Below are 15,707 nucleotides of genomic sequence, written 5' to 3' on the forward strand. Positions count from 1 at the left end.
TAATTTGAATCGAGGAAGTACACAACGTACTCAAATAATTTTGTATTAAACTCATCCCGATTACCAAATAGCTCATTTATTATAAGTAAAGCTCGAGATAATTTATTTTAGGTTATAACATATAACTCATCATACAATAAATAAATAAATGAATAAACTCACTACCAACTATCACGCAATAAATTATGATATTAATTAGCTTTGCATAAAATATTGTAAAAGTCAAAACATGTCTACTAATAAGGACTAACGGAGCAACTTACATATACTCTGTAATAAATCAAAGATGATTTATGAGATAATGTATATTAGAAACTTATGATAAATCCTCAAATTATTATTACCTTTGTCTCACTTTACTTCCCTCATTCCATTAATAATAAAAAATAAAAATTAAAAAAAACTCATATACGTAGTAATAGTGATGCTCGTAGATAGTAATAGTGATGGACGTAGATAGTAGTCTTCAAAGATGATGTATTTGAGAGCAACTATTCCCGCGTTTTCTTTCAACTGACAAATGAATTTATTTTCTAGGATTTGAATGAATTTATTCTAAATTATTGATGATGTTGTTATACTAATTAATAAGGCAATGACGAAGCTATGACAAAATATCTTTGGTGGACTACTTCTTAACATGAGTTGGCAAAAAGTGCATTTAGCCTCTTATCTATTTTAGCTTTAATAATAATTGGTTTGCTTCCCTCACTTAGATACATTTAAACTCTAAAAAGAAAAATTGAGTGTTGACTTAATACATTAATACTATTTGATCAAAAATGATGAAGTGTACAAGTAGAAAGGAAAATTTAAATAAAGAAATAAATACTCTTGCTTTCTTGCTAGAAATAACCTCTTTTCTAAGTGATTATGTGATATTTCTCATTTGCCTCTCATGCATGTACACACCAATGTTTATACAAGTTCATCTTTATGATAGATAACAAATGTTTATTTAATGGCAATATGATAAATAAGTGTTTTTTTTTTTTAATGTTTATGAGTAATCCACTGCTTAAACTCTTTAAGAGTTGAAGTAGAAATTTTGCTTCTAGCTTAGATAAACACAAATCGTTAACCAAAAAGTCAATAGGGGCTCCCTCTATTTAATTTTTCTGTGTGGCTTCGGGATTACTTTTCAGGGTTTACTTAAAATAAGTCCGTCAAGAGTTACTTACTCAGAGGTTACTCAGTCGGTTAGTGTTCATCGGAGTTACTTATTTAGGAGTTACTTGGGTTACTTAATCGGGTTACTTATTCTGGGCTTGCTTAGTCGGTTAGCGCGCTCTGTGAGAGTAATCTCTGATCGACCGAGTAACCCTAGAATAAGTAACTCCAGCCACATGGTGTGTCCAGCCATATATAAACTAAAATCTATGAACAAAAATTATTAGTACCACATAAAAAAAGAAAAAGATAAAAAATAATAAATTACTTATCATCTAAGAGCGTCTTCAATGATTGATGAGAAATACTTGCTGCTTGCAATTTTTAAATAGTTAGAGCTATTAACTAGCTATCGTGGAGCTATAAGCCTATAAGGGTTGTAGTTTTGATAAAGCTATATAGCTCTACAATGCCACTTGAATTGAATAAATTGATTTGTTTTTTATTTTATGGTTTTTTTTTTAGTTTTTTTTTTATTAAATAAAGGTTGTAGTTTGTCCGTGCAGGTTATAGCTTATATAATGGAGTTTAAGAATAATGATGTGGCAACCCAAAACTACATTGAAATAAGGAAATGTTGCTAGCCATTGTGGATGCTGGCAACCCGTTATTCTTTGCTAATTAATTTGTAATTTCATTAATGTCGACATTAATGAGGGTTAATGCATGCTTACAAAAATTATAATAAACAATAAAAAAAAAAGGTGAGAAATCAATTTAGTCGTAGAATCCCATTATAAAAGCAAATATGTCCTCTCTTTCCTTACCTCTTCCTCTAACTTTCTACACTCGTACAAGTGTACAACCATAATTTCTTTTTTTTTTTTTTGTTCTCCTATAAACAAAAATTAGTACTCTAAAAAAAACAATTATGAAGTTAGATTAAAGATTACAAACCTAGAATCTTTACCTCTTAATTATATTACACCTTAATTATTTCCCAAATTCCAGCAACATAAAATATGTGCTATATAACAGCAAAATTAGCTAGAACAGTATTATGGATACTAATGTTTATTTTGTTGCTTAAACGAGTATTTCCCCTAGTAATCTCGAATTCGTTTCGCCTTTTGGACTTAATCAAGGGGCGTAAGTTCATGTATATTGTCCTTAATTTCATTATCATCTCGATCCTCATTTCTTCGTCTTCTTTTGTTCCCTATATAACCAATATCTTCCTTAAAGTACACGAAAAAACGCAACTTCGGTTTCATAGTCCAAAAGTTATGTCATCTTCTTATGGTGATGATGATACTTGGTGGTTTTGCACATACATGGATCATGAGCACCCTATGGAGTGTACTACAACATCAACAATAGTCGAGGAGGATGAAACTTTGTCGTTGTTTCAAGCTCATGAGCAAGAGCAACCCGCCGTGGAAAGTGCTACAACATCATCAACGTCGTCGTTTCGAGTAGAAGAAAAGAAAGAGAAAATAGGTGAAGTGAAAAACACGGAAGAAGAAGAGGGGGATGATTTGGATGCCACGTGGAAGGCAATCATGGAGTCAAAAGGCCTAGGAAGTATGCCCCAGCTAAGGAAGAGTGACACGTGGAGTTGCGGCGACGGTGGTGGAGAGGAGAGGGAGAAAGAAAAGGGGGAGATAAGGGGATTGAGTAAGTATAGGGTAAGTGGGAAGTTGAAGAAGTGGCAGAGTTTTCGAGAAATGGTGGAGAGAAAAACGAATATTGGTGGTGATAGCGGCGGTGGTGATGGTCGGGAGAAGCCAGGGTGGAGGAGTATGGATGTGGCGCTGACGTTTCATGATGAGTTCAAGAAGCGAGCTGATGCGTTTATTGCTCGGTTTACTCATGATATCCGCCTTCAAAGATTGGAGTCTGACCAACGTTTCTTAGAGATGATTAACCGTGGTCTTTAGTCAAATTTATTTTCTCTTACCTCATGAGTTTGGTTAATTGTCTAACAGTTTGTTAGTCAATTAGCACAGTAGAAAGTCTTTGTTACTTGTACTTCTTTGTCCTTTCCTAGCGTATCCTCCAGAGCTAATTACTAGAGTTTGGCTCATTTAGGTCAAATGGGTGAATTTGATCTCGATGGTTACCTAATTACTATCTCTTTCACATTTTGTTACCTCATTACCCTAAATGGCATAGTCGTTACTTTGAATTATTAGGGTAATGTTGTTGAAAGAGATAAAAAATGGTAATCATACAAGTTACGGATACAAAGAGTAAGTTTAAGATGGTTTATTTACACAAAATTTGGGAAGTCTACGCTCCTCTAAGCTCCTCTAATGTACGAAGATGGGAATGAATGTCAAATATTTTGTAATATTTTTTTTATTTTTTTTGGTGCAAAAATATTTTGTAATATTCTTCTTATGTTTGTTCAATATAATACCAAATATCAATCTCAAAATGATAATATCAGTTGACTCTTTACCCTTTTATGAGTTGTATTATTATCCTCTTGTAATAATCTCAAAATGATAATATCAGTTGACTCTTTACCCTTTTATGAGTTGTATTATTTTCCTATTGTAATATTAATACATACGTTATATTAGTAAATTCTAACTAAATTGAAAAATCCGACTAGAACAACCCCTGTTTGATAATTGAGATTATCCATGAACCCGTCGTATTAATGGATAAAAGGGTCAAAGTGTCTTTTTCTAAATTGTTTATCCAATACCACTGAAAAACAAAAATTACGGGGTAAAAAAAATACTAGTGCTCATTTTTATTTACACAGAAAATCTTGCGTGGACCTGGTCCACAATAATGTTATTGTGGATCCGAGGTTTATACACACGTAACTGACATTATATTAAACATAGTAACCCCTAATTTTGACATAGTAACCTTATTTTTAACATAATAACCTTTATTAAAACTAGTATAACGTTTAATATTATTGTGAACTTAAAGTACAACATTATGACCCTAATTTTAACTTTTTTTTTTTTTTTGAAAAAACCCTAATTTTAACATAGTGACCTTTATTATTCAAATTAACCAGTGTATAAATATTTCATTAAAAAAATTAACCTTTTATAGCATATATATATTACCAAAATGACTTTTATTTCAACATAGAGACCTTTATTCTATTAAAGTGACCGTTTTTTTCTAATAAAACAACCATAATTTCCCTAATGTAGTGTTCCACAATAAATTAGTGTGAACCAGGTCTATTTAAGAATTTGTAGTCTTTTTAACGTGTGATTTTGTAATCACTTTTTATAATTTTTATTAATAAGTAATTAAAAATATTGACTGCCTAAAAGACATCTTAAGACTGCAAAGTGAATTAAGTACTATCCGTACTTTAAAAAAAAAAAAAGAAAAGAAAAGAAAAAAAAAACCCACTGTTCTACTCGTTGAAAGAGAATGGGAAAAGGCTGACCTTGGGAACAACCTAAACGAAAAGAAGGGCCTGAGACAAGAACAACAACCTAAACGAAAAGAAGGGCCTGAGACAGCAACAAGACGTTTAGGCTAGCGCCAAAAAGAAAAATGATAGGGCCATAGAATTTCACACCCCTTGGTGGCTATATATACCCCCCAAAAAAAAAGTCGATATCATGAAACATACTCCATATTTTTCGTCCATAACAAACCATTGCCAAGTGAACATTTTAACCACTTCTAGATATCGTACGTATACTTCCTATTGATCTAATTAGTCAATTCAAAGGCAATACGTTTTTATTCGGACAGTTCTAACTTATTGCAGCAAGTATATTCAAGTCCCAATCAAAATTTAGCATTGCAACTAGGAGCTTGTATAAATCAGCAAATATAACTTTGATTCAAATTTCACTCACCTAAACTGATGTATGAACTGCTATTGCTACTGCTAATATTACTAGCATTCATTACAACTCGAATGCTACCAGCAAATTGCACAGTATTTGCTGTTCATTAACTAAGAAACATGATATTGTTACAAAATTGGAGGTCGATCACAGTTGAAACTCACAAGGAATCAAATGAATCATCAAAATCGTAGACATAAGATCTCTTACATCCTGGTACCTTGATAAATAGTCAAAATTGAAGAGATTTTACAAGATGCATTGGACACCTATGATGTAAGCTTGAAGGATTGCAAAGCAACACCATTTCTAGCTGTAGATATACGATCCCACCTTCCAAGACGTGGTTCCTGCATTCAAGTGGACAATAGCTTAGCAACATGTATTAGCATTATTTAGGGAAATAGTGACAGAGTGACTGTTTCAGAGCCATATAACCAAGCATAACAAGACCTAAAAGACATTGTTTGACTAAATCAGAATAAGCACGTCTAATTTTAACAAGTCGATTACATTCCTTATCCAACAGTGAGTGAAAAACAAACAACCAGACAGTCAGTATTCATTCAGTTTATTCGCATAGTTTGTCATTTGTGCACATAATTTATCTAATCCATAACAGACAACACCTTTATCCCGATGCCATATAAAAGGCTACCCACTTATGGTGACTGAAAATGGATGCAAACCTTAAGACGAAATTTTTTTTAAAAAATACTTATAGATTAGATCCCCTTTTAGATACACCATATGGTGTTAGAAATGCAATAGCAAGAATATTTATTTGTAACAGCAATCAATGCAATACAAGTTATTCCAATGAACAAAAGAACAGCCTAAACTTAGCCTAGATGATCAAAAACCGTATATAACAATTGATATACATACACCAATATATTGCCATATAGCTTTTCAATACAAGTTGAAAAGGCAATAATACCAGACTTGAAATTTAGCTCCCTCCATTTACGAATCGAAAGCAACATGGAGAAAATTAGCAGACTCAAGGCCGTGATTATTCCTTAATGTTTTTGACTGTTACTATTTACACAAGAGTTAGCAAAAGAAGAAAGAGCGTAAAAGTGGGGCTGCAAGTGGCCAGAGTGAGCCATAGCAATTTGCTAAGCAGTCATACAATTTCAGAGCATTCTCCCAAAACACTATAATAAGCTGTAAAGATGCAGTCTGCATCCTAATGAGCCAAATAATAGGAAAATTTGATAAATACCATCTATTGTTACCAAAATTGAAAATACCACCTCAAGGTTTTATTTTTTGAATTTTAACACCTAATTTTTTCCTTAACTTTTGAAAATCCCACCTCTTTCTTAGATGACGTCATTATAGGTCCCACATATTCGTATTCCCTCTCTTTCCCATGATTTCCCCTATTCTTCTACTCCCTTCTTTCAATTTCATCTCTCAAATTTGATTTCTATTACACAAATTTCGCAAATTAGGTTATAATTTCTACAACCTAACCTACAACGAACTGAATTAATTAGTTTAATTAGGGTTTGGGTAATCAATTTGGGGATTTTGCTAAATTCGACAAATTAGGGTAATCAATTTGGGGGTTTTGCTAAATTCGACAAATTAGGGGTTTATTCGTGGTAATTACTTGTTTAATTGTCCACTTATTCATTCAATTTTAACTTCATAAACCCTAATTTGTCCAATTTAGCAAAACCCCCAAATTAATTACCCAAACCCTAATTAATCTAATCAATACACTTCGTTTTAGGTTAGATTGCATAAATTATAACCTAATTTGCGCAAATTTTTGTACATGCCATCAAATTCCAGAAACGAAATTGGAAGAGAGGGGAGAAGAAGAACAAGATAAGGGAAAATCGAAGGAAGAGAGAGGGAAAACGAATATGTGGGACCCACAATGACGTCATCTAAGAAAGAGGTGAGATTTTCAAAAGTTTAGGAAAAAACTAGGTGGTAAAATTCAAAAAAAAAAAAAAAAAAAAAAAAAAAAAAAAAAAAAAAAAACTTGAGGTGGTATTTTCAATTTTGGCAACAATAGATGGTATTTATCAAATTTTCCCAAATAATATATACACAACACAAGCAAAATAATATAAACAAATTAATAAATTCACCTGCCCAACTCCAGCAACAAGAAATCTACCAGATTTTGCAATAGCCAAGGAATTCACATACCCCACCTGCATCAAAAGAAAAGGAGGATAATAATCAAAATTATGCAACCAATTAATAAATATCACAATGCATAAAATCAACAAAGGAACAATTACTTTGTCACCGACAAACAACATTTTTTTTAGAAGATTTATACCAGAAGCACATGGAAAATGGAAAATGGAAGATAAAGAACAATTAAACTTTTTAAATGAAAATTTTAAAGATTATAAAAAAATAATAATAAGAAGAAGAATAAAAATACAACAGCAGTAACAATTTAAGAAAGCATAAATGGTGAAAGAGGTGTTAGAAAGATAACCCATAACATATAAGAGTATTATTGCAGACACAAAAGGTAATGGGACAGTGTACATCAATCGCATATCACTAATTTAAAAACCATATATAGAGAAGAAAACCGTCATCGTTTAAGTTCAAAGCACAAGTATCCTTAGCCATATGAAGGATCATGAATCATCCACAACATGTACCTTATTGTAGGAGATATATTATAGCAAATATTGCACATGTGAAGACCTATGTGGGTGCCAAAGGAGACATCAATTTGCTTTCCACTATTTTCTATTATCAAGAGAAGGTGGGGATTATTACTTTACTAAAGAAAGTATCCTATTCATGTGAAATCACCAACACGATATCAAGGGAGCTATAACCAATTTTAATCAAATGACTATCGTTCCCACTTGCTGACTTGCATGATGGAGGCAAGTAGTGTATCTAAAAAGGAATATTGAGATTCCGGGAATATTCCCTGTCACAACAAAGACTCAAAGAGAGACTAGAAAAAGGGAAACAACTTCTACCCCAAGAATATCAAATACTTTAGGTGAGCCATGTCTATCTTCCTTCCATCAAATTCTTCCTCCATTATCACTAACCAGTCATAGAAGCACTTTCATATGATACCCAAAGCTCCACAATTAGTATCCAGCATATTTGATTCCAACTGATCAATATGACCCATTACTAACTCTGTTCCTAAGACATATTTTTTAGTTGTAACTACCTTGTTCCTAATTTCCTATGTTACACGGACTCATGTACTCATGTTGAGTATCCAGCATCAAATTGGCTATATCGTGAAATATGTACGTGATTTTGGTTCAAAACGAAGTGTAAAAGTGTCCTACTGATGTTGGATGTCTAAGATTTGACAAGTATACCTTGAGGTGAAATGAAGTGTTATAGCATTGTTCTATTTTCAATATTTTGGACCAAAGAGTATCTACATGAAAGATATAATACTTCTAACCTCTTGTCTGTACTTATCAGCTCCATTTAATAGTTCTATATTAGACACCTTCACCACTGTAGTCACACATCTTCCTTGCAATACTACCAATCTATTGCTTCAGCCACAACAACCTTCTTGCAGTGCACCACCAATCCAATTATATACTCCCTACTCATCGACACTCATACAGTCATGATTATATATCTGCTTAAATATGAGCAATAGGGACACATTATGTACCCATAGCCACTCGTGGTTGTGGTGCCTTTTCTGGTTTTTAGCATCACCATCCATATATTTATTTTATTTTTATTTTTTACTCTTTAATTTCATCTTTTATTTTACTCGTTTTAGTTTAGTCGTTGACATCCCAACCATATGTCGCCGGTTAAGTGAAATTAACTTCACATTAAAATCATGACCATATTCTCTCTTAAGAAGGCCTCTTTATCCAATCACTAGTATCATTAGTACTAGGACTTTGATCCGAAACATATAATCTGGAACGGCTACAAGCATTGCAAAAGAAAACACAGTATCTCCTTATATTCTCAATATATTTAACACTAGTCAAACACCATGTTATTGGCTCTCACCTCACTGCTAAAATGAATGCATTGTATAATAAAAATAAATTTTCTTCATTGTCTATATTTCTTGTCTGACACGGTATGACATAAATCAGAATCTATATACTAATTCCTCAATTTTAGTAGTTCTGCTTAAACTAGAATTGTTTCCCTAGTCAGAAGTTTAACTATTAATTTCTATTACAATCTTATTAGTAAAATTCATAAAAATAAAAGTGTCATCATTTAGATTTATACAATGAGACAAAAACGGTGAGTTTTATTTTAATATTTTTAGAAATAAGATATATGGACAAAGTGAGGTATGTAAATAGCCCAATATGTAGAGGTGCAGCTACAAAAAAAGCAGAGGTTCTAATATTTGACAGTTGACATCCGGTTTATGATCAACAAGAATTTACATTAAACATTTTAAGAGCACTACCAAATTTAAACACAATATTTCAACTCACCAAAGGAACATCAAATAAGGGTGCAACAGCTTTGGTCTCACTGTTGATTTGCCATAATCGAACAAACCCATCTCCAGCACCGGATGCAGCAAGGTCACTATTCCTGCATACAGTGACAGAGCTGACCCAGGACTGTGCATTTGAGCATGGGCTACTTGCTTTAAATTCACTACTATCTGCAAAATTGTAAAAACACTGTTCTTCACTAATGCAAAGGAATCAAGTGAACATGCTGTTTAAACAAAGAAACTGAAAGTTAACTTAGCAAAACAGTTATATATCTGAATTTCATCAATTACCAATTAGACTAGAGTTGGCTATACTGGATATGAGTCATATGACAACGCAAAACCAGTATACACAGCCTAAACTTGACACAATATACTAAGAAAAATAAGCATTCATGAGCATAACTGAGTTGAATTTGATGAGTCTTGACTCGTTAAATGAATCATGCCACTGATAAACTAGGTACAATCCTATTATGTACTATATACAGCTTCACATAATTAAGATACAAATTGATCCCAATCTGAAGCTTACATTACATGAAGCCAAGCCCATTACAAAAAGATAAACTAGGTAATATATTCCATAACAAATAGGATTGATTACAAGCTGTGAAATTAACTTTAATCCAAATTAGGAAGCTTCTAGTTCTTTTCATAACACGCATGGCACTAAAGTAGCTAGACAAACCACAATCCTAACTTAATAATACTGATATTGTATTGTTCTTCTGACACTTTTTTGGCTTTGTTGCCCATAGACCTAATCTTGTATATCTTTGTTCTTTTCCAATCAGATTTAGAAAATACTTACATAAATGCAATAAATTGTATTTGTTCAAATGACAGATGCTTCTAAATAGTTATAATAATTGTAAAAAATTAATTAATAAACCAGCACTTTAAGTAGGTTTAAAGAAGAAATGCTAAGTTCAGTTGGCATGTTTGTATAAGTTCATATAAGGAATTTTCAGGTGAAACTTTAATATGTAAAATTTGCTATTTGATCAGCAAACTTAAACTTAATAGCCCATGCCTTCTAAACTTTCAATAGAGCAAGTGCATTTGATAAGGCATGATTGCATAATTACAAGAAAAAGATGATTTACCAATCTGACCATTAGACATAACTCCGTTGCTATTTAGCTCTACTTGCTTCTTCAATGCAGACAGAGTGTGAGCATTTTTTACAATAGAGACCGGCTTTTTACGCAATACGCTCCACAGCTCAATGCTTCCGTCATCAGATCCAGACAAAAATTCATCATTACCAGCAAAGCAACAGCACTCAAGAGCAGAAGTAGAAGACCGGTAAACCAGACGTGACTCCTCCGGAACCTTTCACCATAATAAATAGGAAATTATTATAAGAACAATATGAGATAAGATAAACATACATTGTACAACATCGATGACAGTTTTAGCACAGGCACACAGCAACAAAACCTTTACACAACTCAAACAAAAAGACCCTAAAGTTTTAGCTATCAATAAAAGTAATGAGTTTCAAATTAAGAAAATCCTTAACCTTTGAACTACTTTATATTCACAAGCCAAATTTAATGTCCAAAGATAGCTTCTCCTATATCAAAAGTCATGAAAAATAATAGTATAGCTTAAGTTTCAACTTTTAAACAAATAAAAAATATAGTACTTCAATAAACGGAAAGTTAGATGTTATTTTTAACATGTTTACATTATTTAACTCTCGTAATCAGAAATTTCTGTGTCCATTTTTCTCTTTTTATTGGAGGGTTGCAGTGAGAGCCATAAGCCAGTAATGAAACTTTCCTTAAAGCACAAATGTGACTGATAAATGGTTTAAAATGTCCTCATTCCTCTTAATCAGTATGGCTCCCAAATGATAATGTTTTGAACAAATGTGCCTAAGATGTACTTGTCAATCTGTCATATTCGAATTTTCCATGTTTTAACAGATCATATTAGGTATATAGAAAACTTTCAGGATGCTACATTCAACAGAGACCCCACTGATGGCTTATCAAGCTCAATTGATGTAGTAAAAAGAAGAATAGAAAGATTATGCTGAATACAAACATTAATATACTTTGATCATATAGCACAAAAGCAAAACCATCGTAAACTGGTACATCAACTAAAATACAATTCAAGTACAAAGACAAGAGACAAGAATAGTTAAGTGAGAGTTACACCATAGGGAGTGATGGGAAAACTACCTTATACAACTGCATAGTTCGATCACGTCCAACAGTCAATGCCCGTTCTTTTCTCATACAATCAATGCTTAACACCTCACTTTGATGACCAAACAATGTTGTTATGTACGCTCTATCTTCAGCATTCCAAATCTTAACTGTTCGATCAAATGAACCAGAAAAGATTTCTGAAGTCCCTTGCCTAAATGTCAAACATGACACAGGTCCTCTATGACCTGGAAAAGCCTGTCAGTCAAATCAGTTGGGCTGCAATGGATACCACTAAAGCCAATAGATGTAGCTACCAACATAGTATTGCCACAATCGGCCATATAATTACCTATCATCCCAGAACAAGACAGACAAACCACAAGACAATTATTGGTAAACCAGTAAAACATATTGGCAAGTTACAGAATTAAAAAATCTCAAGGAAACAGAATTTCTCACTCAGACCACCACCCCCTTGTTGCAACCATGCTACCCCAAAATTTTTTTGTCAATGTTCACTCTGCAAGACTTTGGCTGCCTTGCAAAGAAATTGATACTAAAAGTCATTTAATTACACACTTTAAATAATAAATTAATCATTGTGAGATGCATCATACACAAGACTATTGAAATTATGTAACCTTTCTTGGACTTGAAGGCGGCATACAACAACTACAACAAATAAAGCAATATCTACCTGAATATGCTCCCGTGTACGTGTATCCCATAAATGAACATGACGATCAAAACCACCGGTAGCTAGATAACGGCCATCAGAACTAACAGCCAATGCTAGGATATCCTTACTATGCTTCATTACTTTACCCTTCTTATTTGATTGACCCTGTGGATCTTTAACACCATGGGACTTCAAGACGTCTTCAGAGGGCCAAAGATATTTTTCTGCTTTTCTAATTTCAACATCCCAGTGGGCAATACCACCATCCTTTGAAGCTGAAAACCCTCTTCTATCATCATCAGACAGAGCTACAGCAGTAACAGATTGCCGATGCTTAAATAAAAACTCTGGTTCTTCTTTATCTTCTAACTTCTGTAATCTACACATCAATCACAGTAACAATCAAATCTCAAAAATTAACAAATATGAACATTACAGTTTGTCTAATGTATATTCTGAAAGCCAATACATAGCCTCAAATCCTCAATAAGTGTGTGTTTGAAGATTCTAGAATCAATAACATTGTAAGATAGTTCAATTGGATTTTGTTTCCAAATTCAATAAGCCCAATGCATAAAATAGATCAACACTATCAGCTACATCCCACTTCGGGCATACCCACGAATATTCCACATTATCACACTGCAATGCTTGATAACATGATACAAAGAACAAAAACCAAATGTTAGAAAAACTGGCCCTTTAAGTACAATCAAGAATGTCAGAAACTTTTACTCCATTTCACAACAATTTAACCAACTACATACACACAGCCATATACAGCACTAAAATTACTCAAATTTCCTCCAAAACAAACACTCAAAATTTAACATCTCAAGTCAAATAGAAAAACCCACAAAAATTCAACCAATAAACATTCAAATTACATATAAACAAACCCCAAAAATTTGAGTATAACTCACTTGGAAGCGATCAATCTACGAGTTCTACCACTATCTTCAAGCTGCTCCTGCTGCAAAATCTTAGCAACAAGAGAATCCCTAATCCCACCTCTCTCCTCCCTCTCATCATCATCATCATCATCTTCATCCTCCTCTCTTTCTTCCTCCTCACCTTTCCTCACTTTCTGAACAAGTTCCCATGCCAATCGCCGCCTTCGCTCGTCGACAGTTTCTCTCTCCAACTCCTCCTCCTTTTCCTCCTCCTCTGTTTTCTCCTTCACCCCACCATTACTTTCATCCTCAAAGAAATCATCCCCACCATCCGACATGTCGCTCGCAATCTCACCATCAAACCCATTTTCTTCTTCACTGCTATCAAATTTGCGCCGCCTTTTCGAGTTATTCTGCTTTGCGAATGAACTGGCTCGTCCCTTAGCAAGGGCAGGAGTGGCGGCCGCCCTTCGCCCAGAAAGCAAAGGTCGTTTTTTATGGTTTCTTCCTGACATTAATGGGTTCTATAAACTACAACCTGCAACAAATTAGCAACCAAATTTGACTCAATTGGGCCCAGAGAAACGAGGTCTAATTCATAGTTGAATCCTTACATTAAAGGGTTGTGCAATACATTACATTAGCAACCAAATTTGATTCGAAAAATCACATAATTTTAGGATTCAATAATCAAATTAGGCTCATAATTTTCTTATCATTTGGTTATCGTAGAATTTAGAACAAATATACTTAATGCAGTGACAATTAAATTAGATTGTGAAATTGATATGATGATAAAAAACAAACAACTTACCACGGAAGCTGCTTCAATGGGGTATACAAAGCTTTCTTCAATAGGGGATACAAGTATTACAAGGATTCAGAGAAAGTGAACTGCGCTTCAGTGGAGAACGTTGAGTGGCGCTTCAGTGGAGAACGTTGAGTGCGCTTCAATGGAGAACTCAGACACAGGTAGGGTTTAAGGCCTTGGATTCGATGGGGGGATATTTACTTGATTCAAAATAATCAAGTATAAAAAGCCATGACCCGGCCGGTTATAAATGGGTTAGATCCGTCTATCATAAATCAATAGGGCGAATCTATAATTCTATATAATGAGACAGGACGGGCCTTGATTGTTTAAAGTAAACTAGCTATGACTATGGCGATATCTAATGTTAAACAATATTTGTAAGTGAAAGAAAAATTTAATATAATAATTTACTAGTGTTTTGCCCGGGCGATACCCCACGTCAACATTATATATTATTGTAATATAGTTTTCATGTGTACTTATGTAGATGATGAATTTGGGTGTAACACCCTAGAAATTTCTTTTTTTTAAAATACCTGTTTTGCCCTGTTTAAAACTCAAAATAGGAAAATCTAAGACATTACCGCCACCGTGAAAACGACTAAGGCAACTATCAAAGACACACAGCGAAAGACTCTCGTTTAAAATATTTAAAACGACTCAACTTAAAAAGTCATCCAACGAAAGTAAAGTCAAACCAAAGTAAAACAAAGTCAAACCTACAACTTGGAACCAATGTAGGCCCTTAACAAAACCAAACCAAATTCAAAACCTTTACGTTAGTCTCACAAACAATAATATCATAAAATAATTAAAGTAATAAACAAACTTATGAAAACTAGCATGATTCACTCTTCACTCAATGTCCATCGTGAATATGATTTATCACCAGAAAATCTTCTCTCTACTTATTTCCACTACTCTCCATTAAAAATAGGTCATCATAGGACCAAGTTAAAGACAAGGCCAACAACACACAGACACACAATCAGCAAAGTTGAGTCCATAAGTATAGTTAAACACACTAACATGCTTTTACCTATCAACACACAACTTACCTTGTTGCACCTATTTTCAAGCACACAACATACAACAAAACTTTTGAACTAAGTAACTAAATAATTTATTTAATTTTGATTACGTATCGAACTGGTTTCTCCCCTAACCTGCCCCAATAAAGGGATGCTAACACGGGAACTAACCGTGCCAGTATAAAAGAACCACTCATATGTGGCGGAATTCTTGCATATAATTATAAAAGGAAAATACAGCGTCTTGTATTCCCATTAGAAATTATGGTTAAATATATAACCCCATAACTCCCACCATATGTTTATACTCAAGGTATATACGATCCAATAGTTTTGGTGCGTAATCTCTTTCACTTTACGTTATTTACATATTATTAAACTTGGTGATGACTCTTGTTTCGGGGTTTTCTGATGTCCTGTGGGAGAGTTACAATTCCGAGACTGGAACCGGACGCCTGTACCTGCAAAACAAACGGATGCTCCGGATGATTGGAGATCCGCCTCCGACGGTCAAGTTAGCACTTGATTAAGGAGTAACTAATGCGGAAATTAAAGTGATTGGGTCTCTCTAGGTGAGAGTGTTTAATGTGTGTAATCTGCGTAATCTCCCTTAATGAGGTTTAAGGGAGGTATTTATAACCTCGGGAAACGTGCCAATCTAGGTTTAGGTTAACCTTGGGATGATTGGGCTTCCCTCGGAAGTTGGGCCTA

General features: G+C 33.7%; 1 protein-coding gene across 2 annotated transcripts; it reads right to left on the reverse strand.

Annotated features, from left to right (window-relative positions):
- Window positions 1-4,896: 4,896 nt before the first annotated feature.
- Window positions 4,897-14,177, reverse strand: LOC110713133 (U3 snoRNP-associated protein-like EMB2271). 2 transcript variants are annotated; one of them, XM_021891603.1, is made up of 8 exons: window positions 13,966-14,177; window positions 13,182-13,689; window positions 12,277-12,637; window positions 11,610-11,834; window positions 10,530-10,749; window positions 9,404-9,579; window positions 7,064-7,129; window positions 4,897-5,302 (listed from the first exon to the last, which is right to left on the reverse strand). In XM_021891603.1, exons 2-8 carry the CDS (start codon window positions 13,664-13,666, stop codon window positions 5,222-5,224), a joined length of 1,614 nt encoding a protein of 537 aa, XP_021747295.1. In that variant the 5' UTR covers window positions 13,667-13,689; window positions 13,966-14,177; the 3' UTR covers window positions 4,897-5,221. The 2 variants fall into 2 exon arrangements, with proteins under 2 accessions (XP_021747295.1, XP_021747294.1); XM_021891602.1 differs by having other exon boundaries at window positions 10,521-10,749; window positions 13,966-14,176.
- Between the last annotated feature and the right edge of the window lie 1,530 nt (window positions 14,178-15,707).

The sequence above is a fragment of the Chenopodium quinoa genome, unplaced genomic scaffold, assembly GCF_001683475.1.
Source record: "Chenopodium quinoa cultivar QQ74 unplaced genomic scaffold, ASM168347v1, whole genome shotgun sequence".
In the NCBI taxonomy this organism is placed as follows: domain Eukaryota; kingdom Viridiplantae; phylum Streptophyta; class Magnoliopsida; order Caryophyllales; family Amaranthaceae; genus Chenopodium; species Chenopodium quinoa.

Excerpts from the sequence above, each read along its gene's own strand:
- LOC110713133 (XM_021891602.1), bottom strand. The coding sequence starts at position 13,666 with ATGTCAGGAAGAAACCATAAAAAACGACCTTTGCTTTCTGGGCGAAGG. Across the intron at positions 7,130-9,403 it reads CCTTATTTGATGTTCCTTTG|GTGGGGTATGTGAATTCCTT; the intron begins GTGAGTTGAAAT and ends CTTTTGATGCAG. Across the intron at positions 5,303-7,063 it reads TTGTTGCTGGAGTTGGGCAG|GAACCACGTCTTGGAAGGTG; the intron begins GTGAATTTATTA and ends ACTTGAATGCAG.